At 55.6% G+C, this 15403-nt stretch overlaps 1 protein-coding gene across 1 annotated transcript in view; it reads right to left on the reverse strand.

Moving 5' to 3' along the window:
• Window positions 1-220: 220 nt before the first annotated feature.
• The window catches only part of DNAAF5 (dynein axonemal assembly factor 5), a gene marked incomplete at its 5' end in the record, with an annotated part of 38431 nt that continues 23248 nt past the window's right edge, over window positions 221-15403 (reverse strand). Inside the window, 7 exons of the mRNA XM_029945767.1 lie at window positions 221-1229; window positions 7622-7816; window positions 8136-8292; window positions 9619-9769; window positions 11813-11960; window positions 13691-13859; window positions 14884-15027. Of these exons, the coding sequence (XP_029801627.1) occupies window positions 1093-1229; window positions 7622-7816; window positions 8136-8292; window positions 9619-9769; window positions 11813-11960; window positions 13691-13859; window positions 14884-15027 (1101 nt within the window). The remainder of the gene's footprint in view (window positions 1230-7621; window positions 7817-8135; window positions 8293-9618; window positions 9770-11812; window positions 11961-13690; window positions 13860-14883; window positions 15028-15403) is intronic.

Here is a 15403-nt window from a genome sequence, read left to right on the forward strand (position 1 = left end):
TGTTCCCCATGCAGCCTGGGGGACAGGGCCTTGCGATGAGGTCGGGAGCTCCTGCCACCTGGTGTCTGGAGAGTGCACTGCACCAGGCAGAGGGAGAGGCTGGGGCCTGCTGCCCAGATCTGGGGGCGGGGGTCCCTGTGAGATAAGCTCTAAGGAACAAATGAGCGATTTCTAAAAATACTGAGTAACTACCAAAGCACACTAACACAGGCATACAAAATAATTATAATAAATTATTTTTAATTAAATTTTCAAACACCTAAGCATAAACGTTCATATTTGATTATTAGAAAATACACAAAGTATTTTCCCCCCGTTAACATAAATATTTGGCTTATGGGATTAATATCCACTTAAAATAAAATTTTTTAGGCACTTGGGTGTAGAAAGTGCTAGAGAATAAAACCCACTTTACTGCTGTGTATATAACAGAACTACCAAAATTACACCTGATTACTCTACTTTCAACATTGTTTGCATACTGACCTAAGAAAAAATATGACCGAATGTATCCACGTAACACTGAGTTCCAGGATATTTTAAGTGGAAAACTGTAACTGATAGAGTTTTTTGAATTCCTTTTAGTCTGCTCACTGTGATGCTAAGTTTTAGTAGACAGAACCCAAAGAAAGAATGAATTAAAAAAAAAATAACTTTTGCTTAAAAGAAAAAGAATCCAGAACTTTCTCGGTAGGGCAGGCTTTGACACAAGACCGAGATACTGGCCCAGGAGCATAGCAGGTGCATGTAGCTGTGAAACAAACAGGCTGATTTGGCTGCCGGGGTGAGCAGGTGCCATTTCATTCGATTTCAAATTACCCATAGATTTTGGGGCGATCTGTCATTTTGGGGCGACCTGTCCAGGAAGTGTATCCATAAGACATAAAAGCCCAGAAGCCACCCAATGGATGTTATTTCAGAAGCCGTGGGGCCCGGGATGTGTCTCGGGACAATCTCGTGCACGATGCCTGGAATACACTCTTGTATCCGATTCTTGCCCGAGAAGGTGCCCTGCTGTGAGGTGGAATGGCCCAGGACCAACCGGGGTGGGGGGGGACGAGAGCTCGGCGCCCCCTCCCCATGGGCCGAGGCTCACTGGGCGGGCGGCAGCCCTTGCAGGTGCTGTAGAAGCTGCTGGCAGAGGGCCGGGGAGCGGTGCTTGTGGACGATGGCCTCTGTCTCTCGCGCCAGGAGCTCGGGGAACAGAGCGCTGCCTGCTTTGAGCACATCTGTAAAACAGCAGGACACCGTTGGGAGGCCAGAGATAGAGACAAAACCAGGTCCTGTGTATGAAAAGCAAGGGAAGCCATCCGGGACAGAGTGGCCATGCGCTCCCTACCTAATGACAAAGGGCTCGGATCTCCTAGGGACCAGGGAGCCTGTACACAAATGTGCCAGACCATGTGAAGCACATGAACCCCCAGTGTGTCTGGAGACTTCCACACCTTCTGTCAGAGACGGACAGACCTGGCCGCGTAACTCCACAGCACCGCCCGCCCATCCCCAGCGACACGGAATGCGCAGACTGTCCATGAGCAGCTGGACACAGTGCTCCTCAACTCTGGTGGCACGCTCACCACAGACCTTATTCCGGGCCACGAAAAACACCACAAATTAGAAAAACAGAAATCCTACAATGTCTGCTTTCAGAGTCAGTGGAATTAAACCAGAAATCAATGAGAGAAAGCTGGCAAAATCCCCAAATATGTGGAGACTGAACAACACATTTCCAAATGACACAACACAGGAGAAATCTCAAAACTAATGAAAGGGTATCTGAACTAAATGAAAATGAAAACATGACTTAACCAAAATTCACAGGATTCAGTGAAAGTGCCTTGAGAGGGATCAGAGCATCAAGCGCCTGTGTGAGAAACAAAGAAAGATCTAGAAGTCAGTACTCTCATTTACCACCTTAGGAAACTAGAAAAAGAAAAATAAATCTAAAGTAATCAGAAGAAAGGAAATCAGCATTAGAGCAGAAATCAATGAGGAAAATCAACAAAACCCAAAGCAGTCTTCTGAACAAGTCCTGGTCCACGGACATGATGACCCGATGGGGCGAACCACGCCCTTCCCTCAAAGACACTGACACAGGAACCATCTCAACAGACCTACATGGATCCAAGAAACTCTATCGATAATTAACAACCTTCCCAAACGGAAAGCACCAGCCCTGGATGGGTTCACTGGTTCACCAAACTTTCAGGAAAAAAATCACACCAATTCTCGACCATCTGTCTCACACACTCTCTGAGGCCAGCATGACGCGGACACAAACCCAGACAAAGACGTAACAAGGGGACGGTTACCTGTTATGGACACGGATGCAAAAATCCTCAACAAAATAGTAGCAAATCGAACGCAATCGTGTATAAAGAGAATATGCGTGAAGACCAAGTAGGATTTATCCCAGGTACCAGGCGGGCTCAGTGTTCCAAAATCAGTTAGCATCATAGCATCAATAGGCTGAAGAAGAAAATCACTTAACCATATAAACAGCATTTTGACAAAAGCTACAACCCATTCATGGTAAAAATCCTCAGCAAACTAGGAATAGAGGGGCACTTCCCCAACACAATGAAGAGTATCTATAACAAATCTTAGAGCTAAAGTCATACTTAATGGCAAGAAGCTCAAAGCTTTCCCACTAAGATTCCAAATTACCTCTCCTTTTCAACACTGTACCGAAGTCTTACTGACTTCAACAAGAAACGAAGTAAACCAAAGGTCATATATAAACGAAAGAAAAGAGAACATAATAAACGGAAGGGAGCCCATGTCCAAGGATAGGATAACTCCATAGTGTCACGCACGATGTCAGTTCTCCCTAGGCTATAGACTTAAGGTGATCACAATCAGAATACCAGCAGGTCATTTTGTGGACTGGCTAAGTGAGTGTAAAGTCAATATGTACAGGCAAAGGCCCAGAAGAGGCCACATGATAATGAAGGAGAACAAAAAGTTGGAGAAGTGACACTCTGACTTTCAGACTTCCTATAAAGCCCCGGTAGCCAAGACAGTGTGTCTTGTTGAAAGAACAGATAGATGGATGGGCCAGGACAAAGAGCAGGACAGAGACCTGGTCATCCAGTCTTTGGCAACAGGGCATAGGTGACACAGAAAAGCAGAGGCAGTCTTCCATAAATGGAACTGGAATGAGTGGGTGTCCACATGCCTGATGGAAAAAGAATCTAGACACAGACTTTACATCCTTCAAAAAAACTAACTCAAAATGGATCACAGACCTAAATATAAAACTGGGAAAAGTATGAAAAAGTGAGAACTCCTGGAAGAGAACACGCAAGAGGACCTCGGCGACCTGGGACCTCGCGATGACTTTTGGAAACATCAAAGGTAAGATCCACAGAAGTAACTGATAAGCTGGACGTCATTAATGTGTGCTCTGCAAAAGGCAGCGTCGAGACCGAGGAGGCAGGGCTCAGGCTGGGGGAGACGTTTACAAAAGGCACATCTGATAAAGGACTGTTGTCCAACACAGACAAGGAGCTCTGAAAACTCAACAGTATGAGAGCAATCCAGTAAGACACGGGCCAAAGACCTAACTACACCTCAGCAGGGGAGAGATACAGAGCGAGGACCGGCATCCGAGACGATGTTCCACGCCATGCATCCTCAGGGAAGCGTGGGGTCGAGCTGCAAGAGGACACTGCCACACGCCCGTCAGAAGGGCCCACAGCACTGTCGCTGCCAGATGGCGGGGAGGACACGGAGCGCGGGAACCCCAGGCTCTGCCGGCGGCGATGCAAAGCGGGCAGCTTGGCAGTTTGTTACAAAACTAGTGTATTCTCACCACGTGATCCCACAGTTGTGCCCCTTGGTATTTAACGGAAGGAGCCGAACACTGCACACATACGTTTACGGCAGTTTTGTCCAAACTGTCCTTCGGCAGCCGGACGGGTGATGATGGATTACTACCCAGCGCTGAGAAGAGATGAGCTGTCAAGTCATGGAAAGACACGGAAGCACCTTAAGTGCATGTGAGCAAGTTAAAGAGTCCAGGCTGGAAAGGCTTCATACTGGAGGATCCGACTCTCCGACCATCTGGAAAAGGCTGAACCATGGTGGCTGTCGGGGTGAGGGCAGGGTGAGGGGCCTCAGGCTGAGCACACAGGGCTCTGGAACTATCCTCGAGACTCTGAACCACGGGCCCAGGTCGCGCATCTGTGCCAACCCACACAGCAAGCCTCTCGCAAGCCGCACTCTGGGTGCCGCTGACGTGTCAGTGTGGGCCAACGCAGTGAGGGACGAGGGATGAGGGCACCGCCAGTGGGGAGGGGTGGGGGGGCAGCGGGAATGTGGGAGATTTCTGTACCTTCCTCTCAATTTAGCTCTGACCCTAAAAACACTCTAAAAACCAAAGGTTTAACAGAAAGTTATTACAGCATTTAAATCCATCTGATGTGGCTGAGTGAGTAGAGGACGGTCACTGCGCCTAGGAGGCTCAGACAGGTCATGATCTCACAGTGTCGTAGGTTTGAGCCCCGTGTCTGGCTCTGTGCTGGGAACAGAGGCTGCTTGAGACTCTCCCCTTCTCTCTGCTCCTCCCCAACTTGCACTCTCTCTCTTAAAATAAATAAACTTAATCCTGGAGTTGTTGATGGGTCACAAAAGTCTTTCAAAATCCCCAAGGGTGGTTTTTGCATGTCATTTTGACCTTAGAAACGGTTCTTATGTTAGTAGATAAACTGGCCTAGAATCACGGTCAATCTTCTCATTACACTGACCGACGAGGATTCATCCAACTAACGCCTCCCGCAGGCTTGCTGTGTGCCAGGCTAGATGGACAGGGCAGGCAACAAACGTCCGTCCAGTGACCCTTCACATTGTTGTCTGAAAGCAACACGTGAGAGTCAGGAGGAGGAGCACACTGCTCCTGGTCACTGCTGTGACGGCCACGGCGGGGGTCCAAGCGGGAAGGGAGGTGGCAGGCGCCATGGGCCTCGTCCAAGCTGTCTTGCAGAAGTGCTCTGGCAGAGACAGGCAGGGTGGTTGGAGGCAGGCACACTTAGGAAGTCACTGGGTTCAACCTCCGAGGCATGTGCTCCAGTCATCAGGGCGACAAAATGAACGCTGGTGGTAACCGAGACACGGCAGCGGGGAGCAGGGTTGCCAAGCAGGGTCAGGGGTCCCAGGCTTGGCCTGGATGCTGCAGCTGCCACACCTGGCAGACACTCGAGTCCTCTGAGTAGCTGGCCGTGTGGGTGTCTAGAGTCTGGGGCAGACGTCTGGCCTGGACATATGTTAGGGGGACAGTGGCACATGGGTGGTGTGTGAAGCCAGGTGAGGAGACAAGGTCACCAAGACCCAAGTGCAGAAAGCAGCAGCGGCCAGAGGGACGGGAGGACACCCAGGAGCCACGGTCCCATCAGGTGCGTGCAGGTGCACAGGTGGCCTGAGCAGGAGGCAGCCTTCAGCACCAGGCTCTCGGGCACCAGGACCAGAGTGGCTTTGGCGGGTCAGGGATTTGCAGGCCCGGCCATGGGAGAGGACGTGGAGGACCTTCGCCTCGTCAGTGGGACAGAAGCATGGTCATTAGTCGGGAGGTCCCCGAGGCGTGAGGTGCCGAGGGGAGGCTGGCAGGGAGAGCCAGTCGTCCGGGAGCCGTCCCTGGTCTTCCAAAACAGGGTGATCCGGGCTTCTGGGGCTTGTCCGCCCTGGACTCCAAACACAGCCGGCCACCAAGATGGCGAGCATGGGATGTGCTAAGGGCAGGTGCTGCCTGAGCGCCGGGGGCAGGGGGCAGGGGCAGGGGGGAAGAGTGGTCGGCTGACCCAAGTCACTGCCACCTCGAGTCCCGCCAGCTCTGGCAGGAGGAGGATGTGCAGGGTGCGCACTGGTCCCCCGGGTCCAGGCTGCAGGCCAGGGAAAAGGGCAGAGCGTTCTCTCTCTTGCTGGGGGTGGCGGGGGCGGGGGGCAGAGAGGAGAGCAAGGTGGGGTCTGTGAGGACCTGGCCCACGCACAACACGGCCCAGCTGTTGCCCACACCCTCCGGGGACAGCCCTCCAGGGTCTGGGAGTCACAGCCGTGTCCGGGACACCGCTGGGCCCGGCCACCTGCTCGCTGCAGGGCAAAGTGGGGATGGGAGGCTCTGGTGCCACCCATGCCCGCCAAGTTCCCTCAAGAATGTCCTTGACAAAGCAGTTAGTTCCTTTGTTAGATCAGTCCTCAGGCACCCAACTTTTAATTTAATTCATTAATTTAGAGTTAAGTTGTGATGATTTTATTGACTCAACAACGTCTGCCTTCACCCAGAATGTCAGCTCACTGACACTGACGACACTCCTGCAGAGGCTGCATCCGTCTCTGTGTCCGGTTTGTCCCTGTCTCTGTGTTCTTCCCGGCCTCCTCTCCTGACTTCTTTTGGGTTGTTTGAAGATTTTTTAGAACCCATTCAAATATGTTTAGTGGCACTTTACTTGCGCTTCTTGGCAGTACATTTAGTGCTGCTTTATGTCCCTGCTCTGTGGCATCTGCTGTTCAAGGGTCCCATGTGGTGGGGCGGGGGGAAGGAAATGCGGTGGGGTGTGTCTGGGTCCCCACGACGGCACCCTCATGACCACGCACAAACTCGGGCCACCTGCACTCGGGTACGCGGCAGGATGTTGCCTCAACAACGAGTAAAGTGACAGTGCTCCCAGCCAATGTAAGGTTCAAGGTTTCAGGCAGAAACTGCAATGTGGGAAACTTATTTCTGCCGCCGCCAAACAGTTTCCTGCCAACTTTTCTTTCTGAGCTTGATGCTGACAGATGTGACTTCTGGACACGGTGTGACAAAACGTAATTGTTAGGCTGACGCATATTCAACGTGCAGGACAGACCAAGAGGCATGAATGTAGTCAAACTCGACGTGACCCCTGGGATGACCGGAGTCAATCCCCACGTGACCCCCGGGGACAACCGCCTGTACAGCTCGCGGAGGTAGCAAGGCGCCCCTGCAGTTACGCCAAACAGGCACCCCAGCCCGTGTCTGCGCCCCTGCCCGCGGCCAGGTCCTTCATGAGAGTCCCCTGAGACCGAGGAAGCTGCACACACACAGCCCCTTCCATCCGGACGCGCACGCAGAAAGGTAAAGTGATGCTACTCTACTTGTGCATTATTTTGTTTTAGAAAATACATCTCCCAGGGGCGCCTGGGGGCTCAGTCAGTTAAGCATCTAACTTTGACTCAGGTATGACCTGGTTCGTGGGGTTGAGACCCATGTCAGGCTCTGTGCTGACGGCTCAGAACCTGGAGCTGCTTTGGATTCTGTGTTCCCCTCTTTCTCTGCCACTTCCCCACTCGTGTGGTCTCTCAAAAATAAATATGCATGAAAAAAACTTTAAGAAAAAGAAAAAAAGAAAATCTACCTTTCAAAACCACGTTAATTATGTTAATATGTAATAGGTCTCCAGTAATTCTAAACCAATGAATACCCAAGATTTTTCTCCATGTTAACTCCTGTCACGGCCGCCATCGGGGGCTGTCGCCCCTGCGGAGGGCAGAGCGCAGGGGCCCCGAGGCCACGCACCTGCTGCCCCGAGCAGCCAGCACTCCGAGGCACCAAGTCCACGCACTCAGGATGGGCTTCACAACACAGCGCGTGTCTCAGGACTCCTACCTAAAACTGCGTCCTGCACGGCGCCGTCCGGGTCATCGAGGTAAACCAGGAGCTCTCTGTACAGGAACTGAACGTGGCTCTGGTAGCAGGACTTCCCGTTGTCATCGTTTGTGACACATGCTAGCCAGGTGACCAAGCTGGAGGTGGCCGCCAGCCTCACCTCATGGGAGACATCATCCAGACGCTTCAGGAGCTCTGGAGGGAGGGCCGGGCGGGACAGTGAGACGGGGGCCAGCACGGACAGCGGGCTGGAGTGGGGACCCTCCCCACCCCTGCAGGCACTCGCTCTCAGCCCCAGGAGACCCACATCCTGGGGGGAGACCGGTGCTCATGTGTCCCAGGACCCCTTGACCACCCGGGCACGGGCTGCCTGCTCGCCTCCCACATCATGCTATCTGTTTGGTGACCACCCGTCGGTCACGGCCGAGTCTGGACTCCTGGCACCAAGCCAACCAGAAGTCCGAGTACCAGTTTCTATTTCTCTCTAGAAGAGACAGACACACACGGCCCCTACCAGGGTAAATCTTGATGAGCTTCTCTGGGTCAGCCACACCACTGGAGGCCTTTAGAAACGTGTTCATGATTTGGCATGAAATTAATCGAGTCATCTGAGAATCCTCTTCCAGGGAGGTTAGGATCTGCGGCATCAGTGTCTCCTGCACTTTCTGGATCTGCAGTCAGAAGACAGAGGAGGTGGAGTCGTGACCGGCTCTGTCCCGGTGCTGACAGTGCCCGTCGCTCACCATGCACACACTGCTCTCACACAAACATAAAGGAGTCTGGATTGCTCTTTTGAAACTTTTATAGGAGAACTTGAACCATGATTTTAAAATCTAGGTGACTTGGGGTGACTGGGCAGCTCAGTCAGTTAAGCATCTGACTTCGGCTCGGGTCATGATCTTGTGGTTTTCAAGTTCGAGCCCTGTGTTGGGCTCTGGGCTGACAGCTCGGGAGCCTAGAGCTTGCTTCAGATTCTGTGTCTCCATCGCTCTCTGCCCCTGCCCCACTCATGCTATCTCAAAAATAAATATTAAAAAAAGAAATAAAATCTAGGTGACTTGAAAAGTTTTGTTTAACACGGTCAGGAGACAAGTCCGTCACTTGCGAAGCCGTGGGGAGACAAGCACACAGTGGGCTCCTTCCCAGCTTGGCCGCATGTTGTGTCCATACCATTTGGAGGATGTTTTAACTCAGATCATGGCGGGTCACCTTGGCAACAGCATGGATGGAACTAGAGGATACTGTGCTCAACTAGATAAGGCAATCAGAGACAGACAGACATCACACGATTTCACTCGTGGAATTTAAGAAACAAAACAAATGAACACAGGGGAAGGGAAGGATAACTAAGACAAATACAGGGAGAAGACAAACCATAAGAGACTCTTAAATACAGAGAACACAGTGGCTGGCAGGGCGCTGGGTGGGGGGATGGGCATTAAGGAGGGCCCCTGCTGGGACGCGCATTGGGTGTTATCTGTGAATGATGAATCACCAAATTCCAATCCTAAATTATTATTACACCGTATGTCAACTGATTTTTAAATAAAAATAAAAATGATAATAACATCTGTTAAGAAGAAAAAGCAAACCCCGGCGGCCCTGTTGCCCAGGAGGTGGGGCTCACACATCAGATGAACGCCCGGCCAGGTGTGTGCAGCCCTGGGGCCGCGTACAGAGGGACAGCAAGGCCTTCAGCCTGTGGCCCCTCGCATGCCCGTTTCCCTAGTCCCACTAGCGCCAGGCAGGAATAACAGTCATGCGGAATCCCCAAGGTCAGCCAAGGTCATGGAGGCTGCTGTGGTCATGATCTCTGCCCTGTGAAGAGCAGCATGTGACGCATACATCCAGGGAAGCCCCAGGTCATCACAGCACGAAATGCCATGTGTCATGCTGCCCAGGGGTGCCCCGCCCTCACCCTCGCCCGTAGGTTCCTCCCTGCAGGTTTCAGAAACCAGCCTTCGGCAGCCACAGGGGTGTGTGCCCGGGAGCCCCACCTGCTTGTCCATCAGGACCTCACTGCTGATGAGCGCCCAGAGGCAGGACACGGCTGCCGTGCGGATGGCTGCGGCCGTCCTCCCCGCATGCCACTGCAGATTAGGGACCAAGATGTCCTTCACCACAGAGTCGAGGTAGTAGTGAAAGTGCCTGGGGCGGAGACACCAGAGGGCAGGTGAAGGGGAGTGCTCAGGGCAGAGGGGGTGGGAAACGGAGGACGGCTGCCTCCCTGGGGTGGGTGCCCTGCAGGGGAAGAGGCACCCGGGGGAGAGCCAGCGGCCTGCCCAGCTCCTGGTGTACTCTGCTGGGCCCAGCCACATCCTGAGCCTCCAGAACACTGCACCCCTCCACTGCAGGGGAGAGGCTGCAGGGGCCTCGCCCATCTCTGCCAGGCTCTGAAAGAGAAGGCATGAGGTCCTATCAACCAGGCCAGCCAAGTTGCTTGCATGTGTGGCCATCCTGTGCACGTGCGCGCCTAGCACACCCCCGTGGGCACACTCCCCTCTGCTCAAGGGGAGGGCAGCACGGGTCTGCGCCCAGGGCCTGAGCGGCATGGTCCCAGAGACATGGACGTGCCCACCAGCAGTCCGGGCGTGTAGCCTGGATGTGAGCTCACACGTCCTACTCTGCCTGGCGGCTCTCGGTGCAGGGCCACTCTGAGCACATGGTACAAGGCCTCCTCACGAATCCCACTGCACTGCCATTAGATGGCAACACGTTTGCTTTAGAAGAAATTCATCAGCTTATTTCTGAATCTTATTCCAAAGCGCATTTCAAAGGTGGCTCGTGTCTCAAATACTAGCCGTTCCAGAAAACCAAAAACATGTGGCCCATGAGCTGTATGGCGCCCTGCTCGCCCTGCACCCTGCCCTCCCCTGCCTCGTCCCCCACGGACCCTCCTTTCTGGAGAAGGCACCACCTGCCTGCTTCCAGCAGGAGGCGTCCCAGGGCAAAGCGAAGCAGGTTAGCAGCAGATCCGGTTCTGGACGTGTGGGCGTGCGCACACACACACACACTCACTCATGCTCACAATCACACTCACATTCGCTCACACTCACGTTCACTCACATGCTCACACTCACACATGCTCACACTCCCACACACACACGATTAGGTTTTCAACGTGCTTCAACTTTTATCCTTCTTGCTATTTCCTAAAAAACAATTTACGAGAGGGCTCTCTGGAAAGACCTAACCCTGAATCCTGTTCTCCGAGGTGTCAGGTGAAGCAGCTGGAAAAGCCAGGGCCACACACTGGCCCTGGGCACCTCTGCGGGCAGCGCTTGGTCCTGGGCACCTCTGCAGGGCAGTGCTTGACCCAGGGCCGAGCCCAGGTGGCAGCCAGCAAGGTCTGCGGCGTCTCCACAGACAGCCTGCAGAGCAGAGGCTGTGGGTCTGGGGGTGCGGGGACTGCCCAGAGCAATGAGAGACGGGGGGCCGGACACCAGGGGCCCATGCTGTCCAGAGGCCCTTGAAACAGCATCTCCTCGAGCCGAGGAGCCTGCTCATCACGGTGGGGCTTCAGTCGGACACCAGCGAGGCCGAGGACACAGGCAGCCCATCAGCGCCACCCGGCGGCTTCGCTCTGGCAGGAGAGGGTCAGCAGTGCACCTCTAGGGTTCCCTGTGCCCAGGGGCTCGTGCAGACCCCTCAAGAGGTCGTGCGGGCACACAGGCTGTGAGGCACCCGCTGGCCTGCGGCACAAGGCTTGTGCACACGGCCAGCACCCGTGGACTGGGCGGGACAGTGAGGTGACAAGGAAGAGCCCCATGGAAAGGTCCCAGCACGCCTGTGACATGGCAGGACACGCTCCTTCCGAGGCAACGGGGTCCCCACATGCCTCACTGCCCACCCAGCTGCTGGGGGTGAGGGGCACCCACATGGCGCCCATCCCGGGTTTGCTGCCCTATGTTCTCTCGGACAACAGGGTTTTCCTAACCCTCTAACCACTAGGAATGATTCCGCCTGTTCTGTTAAGTTTCAAAGGGACCAAGAGGTATCTAGACCTGAGAATGGCTAATATATAAACTGCTAATAGTTAATGTTCCCTACAACCTCTTTATTCGATGGAGCTTTAACGACCACATGGAAAGGACTCGGACTTCGTGTCTGTCCGGGCAGGCGCCAGAGCCCGGGGTGATCCGGCCCCCACCCGAGAGCACCCCGAGGGGGCTGGAGGCCAGGCAGACCTACCCCTGGGAGTCGACTGTCTGCTTCGCGCTCAGCAGCACCCGTGACAGGGCGGAGAAGAGCTGAAGGCGCATCTGCGGGTCCCGGGCCGGCTGCAGGCAGCTCCTGAGGATGGCCACCAGGTGCTGGAGCACCTCTCCCAGCGTGGGGCCTGCAAGACACACAGCACGGCGCGTGCGGGAGCCTGGAGGATGCGGCCCCCACCCCCACTGGGTCAGCGCCATCACCACAGTGGTGGTTATGGCCGGCGGTCCACCACCTTCCTCTCCCTTCTGGATTGAGAGGGTACCTGTAAAAGCAAACATTTAACCCCCCAATCGTGCTAATTGTTCAGTGTGGTGACTTTCCATTTCCTCATGTTTTCCCAGGTTCTTAAAACACAAAACATTAAAGTCTAGCAATACTTTAAAGATCAACCCAGATAAGTTATTCAGAACACGAAAGGTGTCCACTGTCTGCCCCTGTGCTTGGCAGCCGGCCGTCTTCCCGGGCCTCCACTGGATGGGCGCCGGCGCGGCCTCACTCACGGGCAACGAGCCTTAGTACCGGGAAGTGTGTCCGAGTTGTGATCAGAATAAAGAGTCCCCGGGGTACAGACGCGCACTTGGGTAGCACGGACATGGGTCACAGAGCGTCCTCCCTGCCAGGCAGGCCCCCCCAGCTGCCCTGCTCACAATGCGCTAGCCATCGAGAGCAAACAAATCAACAATGTGTAAGTTTCCAGAAGTGCTGTCTGGAATCTGGAAGTAAAGCCTCAAGACAGTAGCCTGGGGGCAGGGAGAGAAACAAAGGCAGACAGAAGCATGTGGCCGGGAGCCAATGTGGGCACCAGAGTCCGCTCACCCCCTCAGGGTGTCCAGATGGGCAGGGGAAGGCTCTCCTGGGAACAGACCTCCATCTCCCACCGAGGCTGCTTATTCACAAAAGGATCCGAGAAAGCACAGGAGCAAGAGGAGGTCTGGTGAGCATCTCCGGCCCCTCCTAGAAAGGCACTTACCCTCATGTGTGCGCCACCGTCCCCTTCACCATCCAGGCCCCACACACAACGTCTTCAGCGAGTCGGGTGTGCTGAGCACCCTCTGGATGGCCGGGCATCTGTCACGCTGATGGTGAAGGGGAGTGGCCTGCAGGCTGAGCGCCAGCCCTGGGGGGTGGGGAGGGCACTTGGCCTCATGGGGAGCGGGATGCTTCCCAGCACAGGGCGTGAGAACACGACACCCGTGCTCCGACGACACATTAGAAAGGTGTGGCGCAGCCACGGACCCCTTTTCCGGTTCAGCCTCAGAAGCGCACAGGTCACAGGTTTATGGGCCCCAGCACCTCGGGAAGCGGCCTGTGGCCGTTTTCAAACTGGGGGTGGGGAAGAAGCTGCCATTCAGGGTTTAAAATCTTTTTCTTTTTTTAAGAATCATTTGAAACAAAGTCTGTCCAGGGAAACCTCCACAGCCGTCCAGAGAGGGGTTTGTAGAGGGCAGAGGGGAGGCACGGGTGTGAGCACAAACTCTGCTAAGGAGCGTTCTTTCCTGCTCCCCATGGCCTGGCGGGGGCCCATGGCACATGCCCCGCCTGCAGCGCCGCTGAGGAGAGTGTGGAGAACACAGTGGCATGAGCAGCCACGAACCATCATGTCTTCGAGGCTTAACATAAATGCCGTGTGCCTGGCAGACTGCGAGTGTCTTGTTTTTAGATATTTATTTTAGAGACAGACACTCGGGCACAGTGTGAGCAGGGGAGGGACAGAGGGAGGGAGATGCATAATTGGAAGCAGCTCCGGGTTCTGAGCTGACAGCACAGAGCCTGAGGCAGGGCTTGAACCCATGGACTGCAAGATCCACCCACGGCCCCCAGACGCCCCTGCCGTCACCTAGTCTCGGAGCTTACCTGCATGCGTGACCAACACGAGGAACTGCCGGAACTCTGCCGAGTGGACAGTCCAGTCAAGTTGTGACGTGGCCAGCCGCTCCATGAGGGGGCCTGTGTGCTCTCGGTATAGGGCCTGGCTGCCGTCCATGTCCTGGGCTGCGGCCAGCGCGTCCATGGTCTCCTGGACCTGGAGGGCGAGTCATAGGCTCAGGAAGCCCCTGGGAGCCCCACTGTCATCAGTGAGAGCGCTCTGGCTTGCGGTGGGCTAGGAGGGAGCCCATGGGGTGCCCGTTGGGGCCCATCTGACAGCTGCTACTCACGCCGGGTCAGGGCCGTGCAGATGACAGGTAACAGACAGACCAGCATTTATGAGACTCAGCTGCCGTGCCCCCACCAGCCCGACTTGTGAGGAGCAAGGGCGCCCAGTGGCTGCAGGCCCTGAGCTGAGGGACACGAACTATGCCTGCATGAGGTCACCCTGCGACTAGGCCTTCCAGTGGTGACCATGGGTGAAGGGACAAGAGACAGGCAGGCAGCCACCTCCCACAGCCCGCTGGCTTTCCTCCCCCCGGGTCCCAGACACGTGGACTTGCTCCGGCTAGTGCGCACGGCCCTGTGGTGACAAGTGGCCTGCTGGGGCAGGTGCCTTTGGAAAGACTGTTTTTAAATGTGAGAGAACAAGGTTCAGAAGAAAGGTGAGGGAGGGCCGGGGCCCCGGGGGTACGGAGGGTATGGGACTGCCTGGCCCTCCCCACCCTGCCACGGCTGTAGGAGGAAGACACCCCTCCTGATGGCCCCTGGGGCCTGAGGGACCTGGACACAAGGAGAGCGTTTAGAACCTGAGCCCGGAGCTGAGCGCACAGGAGGTGTGAAACGCTGGCCTGGGATTAAACATACGACACGACACTATCTGCTCGCCAGGCGGGCCGCGCCCTGGTGCTTAAGCCCACACGGGAGGCAGGGCCAAATGCGCCCCGCCCGTCTGTCTGCAGTGGCTCCCCTGGAGTTACGACAGTGACGGTAACGGGCAGTAGGAGGGATGCGGAGTCCCATGCACCCCTAAGCCTGCATCACAAGCGAGTCACCCCAAACGTCCCCACGCCCGCCCCTGCTTCCTGGTTAGCAGGGCTGGATGAGCCGAGGCTTCTGCATCCACAGCAGAAGGGTTTCTGGAGGGTGCTCTGCCTGCCCCGTCACACGCACAGCCTCACCTTGTCGCCCAGGCCTGTGGCACCCACGAGTGCCTCCATGGTCACCAGCACCTCCATGAGCTGCAAGCTACACACCCTGCAGTCCTCTGGGCACACATGGACCAGCGTCTGCACGCACAGCAGCAGGTGTTCCCCGTACAGGCGCTGCGGAGAGAGCAGGGGGGGGGGGGCGCGGCGCCATGAGCCAGCTCGCCACCAGGGCCCCCTCGTTCCCTTCCCACTTCCCCCTGTACTCTCAGATCCAGCCCCCTCCCCTCCTGCCCCTCAGCCCCAACTCCCTCCCCTCCTGCCCGTTTGTCCCCCAGCTCCAGCCCCCTTCCTTCCTGCCACTGTGTCCCCTCCCAGGTCCAGGCCCCTCCACACCTGCTTCTCTGACCCAGTTCCCTCCCCTCCTCCCCCCAGCCCCCTTCCCTTCTGCCCTTCTGTCCCTAGCTCCAGCCCCCTCCCCTCCTGCCCTTCTGTCCCCCAGCCCCCTCCCACCCTTCTGTCCCCAGCTCCAGCCCCCTCCCCTCCTGCCCTT

The sequence above is a fragment of the Suricata suricatta genome, chromosome 8 (assembly GCF_006229205.1).
Source record: "Suricata suricatta isolate VVHF042 chromosome 8, meerkat_22Aug2017_6uvM2_HiC, whole genome shotgun sequence".
Lineage (NCBI taxonomy): Eukaryota > Metazoa > Chordata > Mammalia > Carnivora > Herpestidae > Suricata > Suricata suricatta.